This window comes from Coregonus clupeaformis, chromosome 34 (genome assembly GCF_020615455.1).
Source record: "Coregonus clupeaformis isolate EN_2021a chromosome 34, ASM2061545v1, whole genome shotgun sequence".
NCBI lineage: Eukaryota > Metazoa > Chordata > Actinopteri > Salmoniformes > Salmonidae > Coregonus > Coregonus clupeaformis.
In genome coordinates, this window is record NC_059225.1 from 20551714 (window position 1) to 20567683 (window position 15970).

A 15970-nucleotide genomic window follows, 5' to 3' on the forward strand; every position below is an offset into this window, starting at 1 on the left:
GTAGCTAGCAGTTCTCAGCTGTTAGCAGCCAATTAGCTAGCAGTTCTCAGCTGTTAGCAGCCAGGTAGCTAGCAGTTCTCAGCTATTAACTAGCGGTTTCGTACTGGCAATAAAAAGTGATGATTACCATAATTTTTTCGAGTCATTACCAAATTATTAAATGTAACAAATCAAACATTAAACCACGTAAGTAATTCATGGTAATTCATGGTAATTCATGGTAACCTCGTAAACAATGTATTTAGATCCGGTGTTTATTTGAAACAGGTGTTTATTTGCTGAAATGTGTCCCGTTGCCCGGCTATTAAAAGGGACTCTGCGTTTAAAGTTTTATGGTACATGTAATAAACATAATTTTAATAAGAGTTTGATTCCCAATTGACAAGTGACTGTGGGTGAATTTACATTCACCAAGGATTCTGTGAATAATTAATGAATCATCGATGACTTTGATTGGTTAACACTGTTGAGCAGATCTCATTGTCTCACATGAGCTATTTCTGACAGTGCTTACAGCAGAAACAGTTCAGTATGAAAAATGTATGCACTCACTAACTGTAAGTCGCTCTGGATAAGAGGGTCTGCTAAATGACTAAAATGTAAAAATGAAATATGAATTTATCTGCCATAATTTTCTCCATGGGATAAACTGGCTTCAGGCAGGATGAACACATGTCCTGTTTAGAGGGCAAGGACTGGTGGGACAGTGATGATGAATCTTCCAACCTGGTAAGAATATGGGCTGCAAAATTCCAGTAACTTTCCCAAAATTCTCAGGTTTTTCCTGAAATCCTGGTTGGAAGATTCAAGGAATCGTGAGCGAATAAGCAGAGAGATCTAGAATCCTGCAACCAGGATTTCTGGAAAACTAGGGAATTTTGGGAAAGTTACCGTAATTTTGGAACCCTAGATACAAGCTATTACATGGAAAACAGCTGCAATGTGGACTAGCTGCTAGCTGGCTCGTGTTTAATGACTGAAAACAATGAATGGCTATGAATTTCATCTCATGTTTTTGTTATATTTGGAAAGAGGAAAGAAAGAAATCTGACTCTTGTTGCGAAGTTGTAGCTTTGGCAAGAACAACTCCTCAGGGAGGTCTGCTGTGTGTGTGTGTGTTGATCCAGTTAGTTGTTGATAATAAGGACAGATAATAAATAATGTGTGTGTTGATCCAGTTAGTTGTTGATAATATAATGATAGACAAAGAGGAACAAGAGAACATACCAACAACATTTTATTACAATTCTATCCAAAAAGTAAGAAAACAAATGTTTAATGAAATCACACACTTTAAAGAATCAATATTAAACACATCAAATTCAATTCAGAATAGAACAAAAAAGGTAGTAATAATATTATAATGCGTTTCGATTAAACAAATTTGCTCTCTCAATACCATCAGAAGACTACTCACTGATTATGAAGCAGTTGTTATAAAATATAACATTTCCTGAGGGGGAAAAATAGCTTGTCTCCCTTACTGTAATTTTTTTCAAACCTCAAGCATCTTTTCTCATTCAATAAAACAGTTTATAAGATATGCCATTTAGCCAAAGCGACTTACAATCATGAGTGCATACATTTTTGTATGGGTGGCCCCAGCGGAAATCGAACGCAATACCCTTGCCGTCGCAAGCGCCATTTTTAAAAAGGCGCTGAAGGTTTGTTGATAGGCAAGATGACTTTGACCTCTGGGTATGTGACTACCCCATACCTGGTTGGACGGGTGGTCACTACCTGACCCCTAGAAGAGGTGCTGGTGTCTGGCTGACTGGCCACCACAGTGGAGGTCTTAGTGGAGTAGACCTGGTTGACAAACTCTACTGTGTTCTCATAGTTGTCATTCTCTGTCTTTAGTGCCAACGACCCCTACTCCCCTCTGGGGCTGTCTTCACCTCGAGTACGCTGACCTGACCTTTCTGATTGAGAGGGCTTCTGTTACAGGGGCTACCGGAAGGGCAACACTTTGGGCTGAGCTGACAGGCTGAGCACAGTGGACGCTGCAGGGAGGACTCTGTCTTTTGTCTGGCTGCAGAACCCTTCTGTCTGTCTGCAGACTCCTGTTGTCTGTCTTCTGACTCCTGCCTGGCTGCAGACTGGATGGAGATGAAGGAGGGGGAGGATGGAGGACTGCTCCGGGACTTAATGACAGGCTCCTTCAGCCCTGGTCCCTGATCAGCCTCCGGTATCACTGGCAGACCTGGGTCTCTCTGTGTCTTAGTGGTAGGGCTGTCCTTTCCCTGGGCCGTCTTAGCTCTGCTGCTGGAGCCGGTACTGATAGCGCTGATGTTGCTGCTGGAGCCGGTACTGATAGTGCTGATGTTGCTGGTGGAGCCGGTACTGATAGCGCTGATGTTGCTGCTGGAGCCGGTACTGATAGTGCTGATGTTGCTGCTGGAGCCGGTACTGATAGTGCTGATGTTGCTGCTGGAGCCGGTACTGATAGTGCTGATGTTGCTGCTGGAGCCGGTACTGATAGTGCTGATGTTGCTGCTGGAGCCTTGAGTCTGGGCTGCTGTCTCCTTAAACAGGCCAGACAGACCAGCGATGTCGGAGTCTGACTTCAGAGTGGACACAGAGTACAAAGCCTTCTTAATGGCCTCTTCTATGTCTATCAGTCTGGCTAACGTCTGCTCCTTCAGATTCATGATCTCCTCACTTGCTCTCTCTAGATTTCCGAACACAAGAGCCATGGAGGACATTGAGGTCTCGGTATCGTCTTTCGGCGTCTCTGATCTCTTCACTTCTGAGATCTCAGCCTTCTGTTCCACCTTGGTCTGTTGTTGTTGTTTACGTTGACTCTTGACTCTCGGGGCAACGACCCAGTCAGGTACATTCTCAAAGATGTTCCTGAGGGCCCTGACGTCCACCTGGCTGGTGTCCTTCCCCACCTCCTCCACCCAGGTCAAGATCTCCTTCAGCTCCTCCTGCTTCCTCAGGTTGTCGAAGATCTCCATTGCCATGGTCACATTACCCCTCATGATCTTATCCATGTGGACCGACAGCCTCTGGCCACGCTCGTCCTCCGTCTCTGCTTTCATATCCGCTTTCTTCTCCCTCATTGCCACTGTGTTTTCCTTCTCTTCTTCCTGGATGTCGTTATTAGAGTTGTTCTGTGGTTTACTGCATGGATAAGGCTGAGAAGAGTCACTGGCTTGCTGTCCCACAGCAGTATGTGTAACTGTGAGAGAAGTGGAGGTGTTCATCTCAGAAGTGTGTTTCTGGTTCTCGTCACTCTGGGTCATCTTAACTCGTTTAGGTTTCACAGGGGCTTTACTCTCCCCTCCAGCCCCCTTCTGTCCTCCAGCCCCCTTTTCCCCTCCAGCCCCCTTCCCCCCTCCAGCCCCCTTCTCCACTCCAGCCCCCTTCTCCCCTCCAGCCCTCTTCTCCTCTCCTGCCCCCTTCTTCCCTCCAAAGCTTTGAAGTGCTTCATTGACCTTCTCCTCTTGGTCCTCTGGGGCCCCCTTGGGTCCTGCTCCCTGGCTCTGCTCTGTAGTAGTCCTCTCCTGTGGTGACTTAGTGTTGCACTCCTCCACTGGTACAGAGTTAGAGCTACTCTGTCTCTGAGGGATGACCTCAGACCCTTGACCTTCCTGGTTTAATGTCATTTCCTCATTGAGCTGGGTTGCATCACCAGTGTGTTGGTTGGCCTCGGCAGCCCCTGTATCAGCGGTTCCTACTGAGCTCCCAGCTGGCCTCTCAGATACGTACCTACTCTGTTGTGCCTCTGTAACACTGTCAGTCTGTTGTAAGCCTCTGCAAAGGGCATCTGCATAGGACATTGGTTTGATTGTGAATGGTCGCGGAGGTTGCTCTTCTTTTGATTGAGTTTTAGTTGATTCCTTTGATTGAGTTTTGGTTGACTCTTTTAGTTGACTTTCAGTTGACTCTTTCAGTTGACTACTAGTAGTACTAGAAATACTAGAAATACTACTAGTAGTTCTTATAGAAATGGTCTGGCTGTCAGTGATATGTACCTCAGTCTCTGTTGACTGACTAGCTGTGCTTCCTGTCATCTGACCTGGTTTAGGAGGAACCGCTGGCTTTGGCAGAAGACCTGGTTTTGGGCCAACAAGTCTTTTCTTTTTCTTTGAGGGAGCTAGAGAGAGGGAGAGAGGAGAGAGAGAGAGAGAGAGAGAGCCAGTCTGAGATTCGTGTTTCAAAGTGGAGTCTGTAGCTGGTGTATTTGTGGTTTGGTCTGGGCTGTTGTTTTTTGCAGTTGCTACTCTCAGATCCTTGGTGGCCACCTGTTCTCCTTCACTCAACGCTACTGAAGGGGCTGGTTGAGCTTCAGTCAGAGACCCAGTCTTTACTTCACTGTGTTGGGGAGCATACCTCACATCAGGCTTCTTCTTATGGCTTTGAAATTTAGATTTCCCAGAGTTCCTGTATATCATGGCAGCTTTGAAGTCTCCTTGGTTGACGTTAACTCCGCTAGTCTTCTCCAGAGAATGGAGCGCTGCCTTTATATTACCTCTCACTACCTCCTCCTTCTCCTCTTCCTCCTCCTCCTCTGTTGTAGCACTCTGTAAAGACTTAATGGCAGCTTTTAAGTGTCCTCTCTGGACCACCTCAGTGCCCTCTTGGACCTCCACTCTCCAGGCTTCTGGGTTTTGTAGTTCTTCAGAAGCCGTAGCAGCACAGCTAGCCTCTTCGGTCTTGCGGCCGCAGGGTGCTGGTACCTGTTCTGAGGTGATAGAGGAGTGGGATGTGGAGGTCTTTATAACAACATCACAGCTTGTCTCTTCCTTCTGCACAGAGGTCTGCTGGACCTCTACTACAGTGTCACTGCTCTTCAAAGAGATGGCTTGTCCTTCACTCAACGCTACTGAAGGGGCTGGTTGAGCTTCAGTCAGAGACCCAGTCTTTACTTCACTGTGTTGGGGAGCATACCTCACATCAGGCTTCTTCTTATGGCTTCCTTTCTGAGATTTCCCAGAGTTGCTGTAGATCATGGCAGCCTTGAAGTCTCCTTGGCTGACATTAACGCCACTAGTCTTCTCCAGAGAATGGAGCGCTGCCTGTACATTACCTCTCACTACCTCCTCCTTCTCCTCCTTTTGCTGCTCTGTGGATGAGTGGGATGTGGAGGTCTTTATAACAGAATCAGAGCACGTATCTTTCTTCTCCACAGAGGTGTGCTGGACCTGGACTATTGTTTTAGAGGTCTTCTCCTTAGAGGTCTTCTCTGCCTTAGTCTCTTTCTGTTGGCCACAGCTCTGGCTGGCTAAGAAGATGTTCTTCAGTTTCTTCACATCCACTGGGACTATATCTGGATCATTCTGTTCCACCTGATCCTCTGGTTGTTGTTGTTGATGATGTGTCTTTGGCTCCGTGGAGACACCCGTCACAGTGTCAGTCTGGTTTGGGAGTTCCTTCTCCTCCTCTGGCTGGCCCTGCAGGGTTTTCAGATACTCCAGATCTCCCTTTTCAATGCAGCTCCTGAATAACTTGACATTCCCCATGACATTGACCTCAGGTTTGTAAGAGGCTGGGGCTGAGTGGTCCTGACTGGTGGCCAAGAGAGAGCTGATGGTTGACTTCACATCGCCTCTCCTTACTTCACCAGTCTCTGTTTTAATCTTGTCACCTGCAGCAATGTCTAGGACGTTCATCTCCGTCCTCTGTTCCTGCGGGGGATAGTACCTCTCCACCTCTCCTTCAGAATGGGTGTACAAGGAGTAAACGGTGACCTCAGCCCGTCCCTGACCATCCTCCTGTATAACTACTCCTTTCCTCAGAGAGCTGTCCTGGCTGAGGATGTCCTCGATGAGCTGGACAATGTTAGCTGTTCTGAACTCTTTGTCTTGGTTTGAAGCCAGACGTACCTGATGGAAAGGTACTATCACCATGGTAACCTCCACGTTCCCCTTCGCATCCTCCTTCAGATAAACTACCTGAGGCTTAAGGGTTGCCCGGGGTAACAGCTGGAGAATAAAGTTCCTAACCCCGCCCTCAGCCACATTTTCCTGTTCTATCTCTGGTCTCAGACCGGGGGTCAGCCTGTACCTAGCCTTCTGACCACTTCCTGTCTCGCTAGCCTTGATGATGGATCCGTGGGAGTGGATGGCATTGAAGTGACAGAGAGTGTTCAGTATCTCGTTGATGCTCTCTGCCACCGTCTCCATCTCCTCTCTGTTCTGGTGGTTGATCAAGTCAAACAGAGTGGACTCAAACAGCTGAGCTCTGTTCCTGACATTAGCCGCTAACTCTAACATGTCCTCCTGGTCCCTTCTGTCTGGAGCTAGGTTGCCTGGGAGTGAACTGGTGTTTTGGGGCTTTGGTTCCTGCAGATGTGATGGTTTTCCAGTTTTGTTTATTGCTCTGTTTTCAAGTAGAGAAGTACACTGATACTTTGGACTTCTTGGACTAGTTTCAACGTCAACATCTGCGTTTGAAGCACACTGTGACTTTCTCTCAAAGACCTGTTTGACTGTGGAGACCCCTTCATGCTGTGGCTGGACTTTGCCAACCTCAGGCTCAGTATCTGCACTATTAACACCGACACCCAGAGCTTCTCCCTCAGACTGAGAACTCACATCAAGATTTTTAAAACAAATGTGGCTTTTGATCTCTCGCTGAACTGTCTTACTGCTTCTTGCCTCAAATGCTTGTTTTCTCTTCTGAACAGCTCCCCTCTCGTCCTCTGACACGATAACCTTGTTTAGGGCCATGTTCTCCTGGCTGGCCCTCAGGGTGTCGACCTGCTGGCTCTCAAACATCCTCCTAGCAGACTGGACTTCCATCCTAACCAATTCCTCCTCACACTCAGTAAGTTCCCCATGAGCAGCATCAGTCCTCTCCACCTGGTCCGTGGTTCCCTTAACCCTCTCCTCCTGAAGGTTCTGGTTATACCATGGTTTCTCAAACAAGGCTGATGTTCTCTTCACATCTCCCCAAACCCCAGCCCCAACTCCAGCCCCAACCCCAACCGCAACTCCAACCCCGGCCCCATCCGCCATGTGCATTTTAGAAGTGTGGGGATCCACAGTATTTCTCTGTACACTGTTCTCAAATATCCACCGCCTGGACAGGACCTCTCCCTCGTATCCGGTCTCGCCAGCTATCAGCTGGGTTTCTAAACGCAGCACCTCAGCCAGCTCCTGATCCACCACCCCATCCAGGCTTTCCAGGTTCCTCAGCTCCGGGTGGGTGTGCTTCAGGAGCCTCCGCAGCTCAACTTTCTGTCGCTGTTGGTACAATGCTGACAATGCCTCTTTGGAAGGAAGAGTGAGAGAGGCGATGGAGGGCTGGGTGGATGTTCTCACAGTGGGTCCTGCCTCTGGGTGAGGTCTGGATGGACCAGGTTGAAGAAGACTGTCTTTCCTTTGTTGGCTATCCTCCGCCATCTTAGATGGAAAGCAAAAGGGGGATATTTTCATCATTGTCTCCATTGAGGGAAGAACCAATCCAAAGAAAACCATGCGCAGAGAGGACAGCCATGCTTGAAGGGATTTGAGCCTTACATTGGTCAGTTTGAAAACAGCCTTCCACAAACCAAGTTGCACTCTACATTTTAGTCATTTAGCAGACGCTCTTATCCAGAGCGACTTACAGGAGCAATCAAGGCCACCGACAGATTTTTCACCTAGGGGATTTGAACCAGCAACCTTTAGGTTACTGGCCCTTAACCGCTAGGCTACCTGCCGCCCATTCTGTTAGCTGAACTCCCAAGCATTTTGTTAGCTTCACTTCAGAACAATGTGTTTTCTGAACTCCAAAACAATCAGTGCCATAAGTCACAGTCCTCAGTGAAAGCAGACATATCCATATTTGTCAATGTTTGTATTGTTATGGTTATATTGTTATCCCCTGAACAACAACAACAGCAACAACAAGAACAACATCCACAACAACACACCGTTAACTGCAAGCCAAACAAACAATCCTTGTAAAACACACCTTGCACCTTGCCATGCCAACTCTAAGAGTTTAAGAAGACAATAGGACTGCAGTTTCCTCTGCCTACCTTGGATGGTTTCCCTCCTCTCCTGGTTGGAGAGGATGGATCTTGAGCCTGAAAGGGAAAGGATCATTATAGATGGTCAATATGACAACCAAGAGAATTCTCTTCGGTTATAGTCACAGCCGTGTATATTCCCCCTCAAGCCGATACCACAACGACCCTCAAGGAACTACACTGGACTTTGTGCAAACTGGAAACCACATATCCTGAGGCCACATTTATTGTAGCTGGGGATTTTAACAAAGCAAATTTGAGGAAAACGCTACTGAAGTTCTATCAACACATTGACTGTAGTACTCGCCTAGGAAAAACACTAGATCACTGCTACTCGCCTTTTCGAGGTGCCTACAAGGCCCTCCCCTGACCTCCCTTTGGCAAATCAGATCACAACGCCATTTTGCTCCTCCCTTCCTATAGGCAGAAACTCAAACAGGAAGTACCCGCGCTAAGGTCTATTCAACGCTGGTCTGACCAATCGGAATCCATGCTTCAAGATTGTTTTGATCACGCGGACTGGGATATGTTGCTGGTAGCCTCTGAGAATAACATTGACGTATACACGGACACGGTGGCTGAGTTTATCAGGAAGTGTATAGGGGATGTTGTTCCCATGGTGACTATTAAAACCTACCCAAACCAGAAACCGTGGATAGATGGCAGCATTCATGCAAAACTGAAAGCAAAAATGCACGAACCACAGCATTTAACCATGGCTAGGTGACTGGGAATATGGTCGAATACAAACAGTGGAGTTATTCCCTCCATAAGGCAATCAAACAGGCAAAACGTCAGTACAGAGACAAAGTGGAGTCACAATTCAACAACTCAGACAAGAGACGTATGTGGCAGGATTACAAAGGGAAAACCAGCCACGTCTCGGACACTGACGTCTTGCTCCCGGACAAGCTAAACACCTTCTTCGCCCGCTTTGAGGATAACACAGTGCCACCGACGTGGCCCGCTCTCAAGGACTGTGGGTAAGACATTTAAGCGTGTTAACCCTCGCAAGGCTGCCGGCCCAGACAGCATCCCTAACCGTGTCCTCAGAGCATGCGCAGACCAGCTGGCTGGAGTGTTTACGGACATACTCAATCTCTCCCTATCCCAGTCTGCTGTCCCCACTTGCTCATATCACCTCTACCTTACCTGACACCCTAGACCCACTTCAATTTGCTTACGCCCCAATAGATCCACAGACGATACAATCGCCATCACACTGCACACTGCCCCATCCCATCTGGACAAGAGGAATACCTACGTCAGAATGCTGTTCATTGACTATAGCTCAGCCTTCAACACCATAGTATCCTCCAAGCTCATCATTAAGCTCGGGGGACCTGGGTCTGAACCCTGCCCTGTGCAACTGGGTTCTGGACTTCTTGACGGGCTGCCCGCAGGTGATGAAGGTAGGAAACAACATCTCCTCTTCGCTGATCCTCAACACTGGGGCCCTACAAGGGTGCGTGCTCAGCCCCTTCCTGTACTCCCTGATCACCCATTACTGCATGGCCACGCACGCCTCCAACTCAATCATCAAGTTTGCAGACGACACAACAGTATTAGGCCTGATTACCAACAATGACGAGACAGCCTACAGGGAGGAGGTGAGGGCCCTGGCGGAGTGGTGCCAGGAAAATAACCTCTCCCTCAATGTCAACAAAATGAAGGAGCTGATCGTGGACTTCAGGAAACAGCAGAGGGAGCACGCCCCTTTCCACATCGACGGGACCACAGTGGAGAAAGTGGAAAGCTTCAAGTTCCTTGGCGTACACATCAATAACAATCTGAAATGGTCCATCCACACAGACAGTGTAGTGAAGAAGGCGCAACAGAGCCTCTTCAACCTTAGGATGCTGAAGAAATTCGGCTTGGCCCGTAAGAACTTCACTAACTTTTACAGACTGTATCACCGGCAACTGCACAGCCCGCAACAGCAGGGCTCTCCAGAGGATGGTGCGGTCTGGCCAACGCTTCACCGGGGGCACGCTGCCTGCCCTCCAGGACACCTACAGCCCCCGATGTCACAGGAAGGCCAAAAAGATCATAAAGGACACCAACCACCCGAGCCAAGGCCTGTTCACCCCTATATCATCCAGAACTTGGACTGAGAGACTGAAAAACAGCTTATATCTCAAGGCCGTCAGACTGTTAAATAGCCATCACTTGCCGGCTACCACCCGGTTACTCAACCCTGCACCTTAGAGGCTGCTGCCCTATATACATAGACATGGAATCACTGGTCACTTTAATAATGTTTACATACTGCTTTACTCATCTCATATGTACATACTGTATTCTATTCTACTGTAGTTTACTCAAATGCCACTCCGACATTGCTCGTCCTAATATTTATATATTTATTTATTCCATTATTTTACTTTTAGATTTGTGTGTATTGTTATGAATTGTTACATACTACTGCACTGTTGGAGCTAGGAACACCAGCATTTAGCTACACCCGCAATAACATCTGGTAAAGATAGAACAATAACATCTGGTAAAGATAGAACAATAACATCTGGTGGAGCTAGGAACACCAGCATTTAGCTACACCCACAATAACATCTGGTAAAGATAGAACAATAACATCTGGTGGAGCTAGGAACACCAGCATTTAGCTACACCCACAATAACATCTGGTAAAGATAGAACAATAACATCTGGTGGAGCTAGGAACACCAGCATTTAGCTACACCCGCAATAACATCTGCTAAACATGCTTTTACAGTTGTAGCCCAGTTGGTAGAGCATGGCGTTTGCAACGCCAGGGTTGTGGGTTCGTTTCCCACGGGGGGCCAGTTGGTAGAGCATGGCGCTTGCAACGCCAGGGTTGTGGGTTCGTTTCCCACGGGGGGCCAGTTGGTAGAGCATGGCGCTTGCAACGCCAGGGTTGTGGGTTCGTTTCCCACGGGGGGCCAGTATGAAAATATATGCACTCACTAACTGTAAGTCGCTCTGGATAAGTGCGTCTGCTAAATGACTAAAAATGTAAAATGTAAAAAAAAGGTTTACATACACTTAGGTTGGAGTCATTAAATCTTGTTTTTCTACCACTCCACAAATTTCTTGTTAACAAACTATAGTTTTGGCAAGTCGGTTAGGACATCTACTTTGTGCACGACACAAGTAATTTTTCCAACAATTTTTTACAGACAGATTATTTCACTTATAATTCACTGTATCACAATTCCAGTGGGTCAGAAGTTTACATACACTAAGTTGACTGTGCCTTTAAACAGCTTGGAAAACTCCAGAAAAGGATGTCATGGCTTTAGAAGCTTCTGATAGGCTAATTGACATCATTTGAGTCAATTGGAGGTGTACCTGTGGATGTATTTCAAGGCCTACCTTCAAACTCAGTGCCTCTTTGCTTGACATCATGGGAAAATCTAAAGAAATCAGCCAAGACCTCAGAAAAACAATGGTAGACCTCCACAAGTCTGGTTCATCCTTGGGAGCAATTTCCAAACGGCTGAAGGTACCACGTTCATCTGTACAAACAATAGTACGCAAGTATAAACACCATGGGACCACGCAGCCATCATACCGCTCAGGAAGGAGACGCGTTCTGTCTCCTAGTGATGAACGTACTTTGGTGCAAAAAGTGAATATTAATCCCAGAACAACAGCAAAGGACCTTGTGAAGATGCTGGAGGAAACAGGTACAAAGGTATCTATATCCACAGTCCTATATCGACATAACCTGAAAGGCCGCTCAGCAAGGAAGAAGCCACTGCTCCAAAACTGCCATAAAAAAGCCAGACTACGGTTTGCAACTGCACATGGGGACAAAGATCGTAGTTTTTGGAGAAATGTCCTCTGGTCTGATAATGACTATCGTTATGTTTGGAGGAAAAAGGGGGACCTTGCAAGCCAAAGAACACCATCCAAACCGTGAAGCATGGGGGTGGCAGCATCATGCTGTGGGGATACTTTGCTGCAGGAGGGACTGGTGCACTTCACAAAATTGATGGCATCATGAGGAAGGAAAATTATGTGGATATATTGAAGCAACATCTTAAGACATCAGTCAGGAAGTTAAAGCTTAGTCGCAAATGGGTCTTCCAAATGGACAATGACCCCAAGCGTACTTCCAAAGTTGTGGCAAAATGGCTTAAGGACAACAAAGTCAAGGTATTGGACTGGCCATCACAAAGCCCTGACCTCTATCCTATAGAACATTTGTGGGCAGATCTGAAAAAGTGTGTCCGAGCAAGGAGGCCTACAAACCTGACTCTGTTACACCAGCTCTGTCAGGAGGAATGGGCCAAATTGATTAATTGTTCAGCAGTCTTATGGCTTGGGGGTAGAAGTTGTTAAGGACCCTTTTGGACCTAGACTTGGCGCTTGCCGTACGGTAGCAGAGAGAACAGTCTATGACTTGTGTGACTGGAGGCTTTGACAATTTTCTGGGCCTTCCTCTGACACCGCCTAGGATATAGGTCCTGGATGGCAGGAAGCTTGGCCCCAGTGATGTACTGGGCTATACGCACTACCCTCTGTAGTGCCACAGTTGCTATACCAGGTGGTGACGCAACCGGTGAGGATGCTCTTGATGGTGCAGCTGTATAACTTATTGAGTATCTGGGGACCCATGCAAAATCTTTTCAGTCTCCTGAGGGGGAAAAGGTGTTGTCGTGCCCTCTTCACGACTGTCGTGGTGTGTTTGGACCATGGTAGTTTGTTGGTGATGTGGACACCAAGGAACTCTTGACCCGCTCCACTATAGCCCCGTCGATGTGAATGGGGGCATGTTCGGCCCTCCTTTTCCTGTAGTCCATCTCCTTTGTCTTGCTCACATTGAGGGAGAGGTGTCGTCTGCAAACTTAATGATGGTGTTGGAGTCGTGCTTGGCCATGCAGTCATGGGTGAACAGGGAGTACAGGAGGGAACTATGCACGCACCCCTGAGGGGCCCCTGTGTTGAGGTTCAGCATGGCAGATGTGTTGTTGCCTACTCTTACCACCACTACCTGGGGGCAGCCTGTCAGGAAGTCCAGGGTTTGTGGTGGTACATAGATGGCTATGAAAAATATAGATGAAAACTCTCTTGCGGTCTACAGCTTTTCGTGAGGTACTCTACCTCAGGCGAGCAATACTTCAAGACCTCCTTAATATTAGACATCGCGCACCAGCTGCTATTGACAAATAGACCCCTCATCTTACCAAATGTAGCTGTTCTGTCCTGCCGATGCACGGAAAACCCAGCCATCTGTGTCGTCGTTCAGCCACGACATGGTGAAACATAAGATATTACAGTTTTTAATGTTCCGTTGGTAGGATAGTCTCGAGCAGAGATCATCCAGTTTATTTTCCAGTGATTGCACGTTGGCCAATAGAACGGATGGTAGAGGCGGGTTATCCACTCGCCGACGAATTCTCACAAGGCCCCCTGATCTGATCCTGACTGAACCTGATCTGTATTTCCAGCATTTCTTCACGCAAATGAAGGGGATTTTGGGCCTGGTCTCGGAGAAGTAGATCCTTCGTGTCGGACTCGAGGTGAGTAATCGCTGTTCAGATATCCAGAAACTATTTTCGGTCATAAGAGACGGTAGCAGCAACATTATGTACAAAATAAATTACAAACAATGTGAAAAAACACACAAAATAGCACGGTTGGTTAGGAGCCCGTAAAATGGCAGCCATCCCCTCCGGCGCCATTATACAGTGCATTGGGAAAGTATTCAGACCCCTTTACTTTTTCCACATTTTGTTACATTACAGCCTTATGCTAAAATGGATTAAATACAAGAAAATCCTCAGCAATCTACACATAATACCCCATAATGACAAAGCGAAAACAGGTTTTTAGACATTTTTGCTAATGTTTTAAAAATAAAAAACAGAAATACCTTATTTACATAAGTATTCAGACCCTTTGCTATGAGACTCGAAGTTGACCTCAGGTGCATCCTGTTTCCATTGATCATCCATTAGATGTTTCTACAACTTCATTGGAGTCCACCTGTGGTAAATTCAATTGATTGGACATGATTTGGAAAGGCACACACCTGTCTATATAAGGTCCCACAGTTGACAGTGCACGTCAGAGCAAAAACCAAGCCATGAGGTCGAAGGAATTGTCCGTAGAGCTCCGAGACAGGATTGTGTCGAGGCACAGATCTGGGGAAGGGTACCAAAAACATGTCTGCAGCATTGAAGATCCCCAAGAACACAGTGACCTAACTGATGCTCTATTTAGATGTTATTATGATCGATCTGGCCCACCATCCGGCCCGCGAAAGGGTCCAATCTGGCCCACCATCCGGCCCGCGAAAGGGTCCAATCTGGCCCACCATCCGGCCCGCGAAAGGGTCCAATCTGGCCCACCATCCGGCCCGCGAAAGGGTCCAATCTGGCCTGTGGTGATTTGAGTAAAAGAAAAGTATAAACTGTATATATTTTTCTTTTTACAGATTTCTACCTTCATACAGTTTCTTGACAGCTAGACAGTCGGGGAGAGTTACAAAAACAATGGATAGAGGACTATTTTTAGCTAATTTTGTCGCAGAGGAAATACAAGCAATTTTCCGTGCGGCCCTCCGGACCTCGTTGAAAACCGAACGTGGCGCCTGGGGCAAGATTTGTTTGGCATCCCTCTCTTAGACTATCATAATAACTTCTAAATAGACCATAAAGAACAGACTGCTTTAGCACCTGTTCTGAAACTATTGCGAACAATAACAGGCCCTTATTCCATATGTAAACTATTTGAGTTAGGGTTAGGTTTATGTATACATTGGAATCTAAAAGCTGAGTTGCAGTACACAGCACATACAAACACAGAGAAACAGGAAGTCAGGGAACAGGAAGTCAGGGAGTTAAGGAGTAGCATTCTGTCTTTAGGAGCATTAGTGGAATGAAACCCACAACCGTACTGTTTGGCATTTCTAGCGCCGTCCTCTTACCAACTGAACCACACATGACCACATGATAATAGTTATAATTTCTCTGTCAGTAGTCGTTACACCGTATTCCTCTCACTGAGCTGCTCTGTAACAGCTGTCTGTTCTAAATGAGTGGGAGGGGCGGGGCTTGACTGACTGACACCGGACTCCTCTGACACACATACAGAAACAGACCATGGGCCTTGTGATTCACACAGTAGAGTCTATTGAAGAATCAGGGCCTTGTGATTCACACAGTAGAGTCTGTTGAAGAATCAGGGCCTTGTGATTCACACAGTAGAGTCTATTGAAGAATCAGGGCCTTGTGATTCACACAGTAGAGTCTATTGAAGAATCTCACCTCACTTCAGCCACAGATGTATTGGCTTATAAAACCCAAAGACAACAGACATTAGCAGCTGTATTGTCTTGAAGTCTGTTAAGGCACGTCTCACTAGCAGGGCGTAGAGACCAATAGGAACATAGAGGGAAAGGGGGGAGAGAGAGGCCTCTATCAGGAACATAGAGGGAAAGGGGAGAGAGAGGCCTCTATCAGGAACATAGAGGGAAAGGGGGAGAGAGGCCTCTATCAGGAACATAGAGGGAAAGGGGGAGAGAGGCCTCTATCAGGAACATAGAGGGAAAGGGGGAGAGAGGCCTCTATCAGGAACATAGAGGGAAAGGGGGAGAGAGGCCTCTATCAGGAACATAGAGGGAAAGGGGGAGAGAGAGGCCTCTATCAGGAACATAGAGGGAAAGGGGGAGAGAGAGGCCTCTATCAGGAACATAGAGGGAAAGGGGGAGAGAGAGGCTCTATCAGGAACATAGAGGGAAAAGGGGGAGAGAGGCCTCTATCAGGAACATAGAGGGAAAGGGGGAGAGAGGCCTCTATCAGGAACATAGAGGGAAAGGGGGAGAGAGGCCTCTATCAGGAACATAGAGGGAAAGGGGAGAGAGAGGCCTCTATCAGGAACATAGAGGGAAAGGGGGAGAGAGGCCTCTATCAGGAACATAGAGGGAAAGGGGGAGAGAGGCCTCTATCAGGAACATAGAGGGAAAGGGGGAGAGAGGCCTCTATCAGGAACATAAGGAGGAAAAGGGGGAGAGAGGCC

The 15970-nt window shown here is 47.2% G+C and overlaps 1 protein-coding gene across 1 annotated transcript in view; it reads right to left on the bottom strand.

Moving 5' to 3' along the window:
• Window positions 1-1219: 1219 nt before the first annotated feature.
• LOC121549418 (xin actin-binding repeat-containing protein 1) overlaps window positions 1220-15970 on the bottom strand; it is a 17001-nt gene continuing 2250 nt past the window's right edge. The window contains exons 2-3 of the mRNA XM_045210322.1: window positions 7973-8020; window positions 1220-7352 (exon numbers count right to left, since the gene is read on the bottom strand). Coding sequence (XP_045066257.1) covers window positions 1857-7352 — 5496 coding nt within the window. The 5' untranslated portion in view covers window positions 7973-8020 and the 3' untranslated portion in view covers window positions 1220-1856. The remainder of the gene's footprint in view (window positions 7353-7972; window positions 8021-15970) is intronic.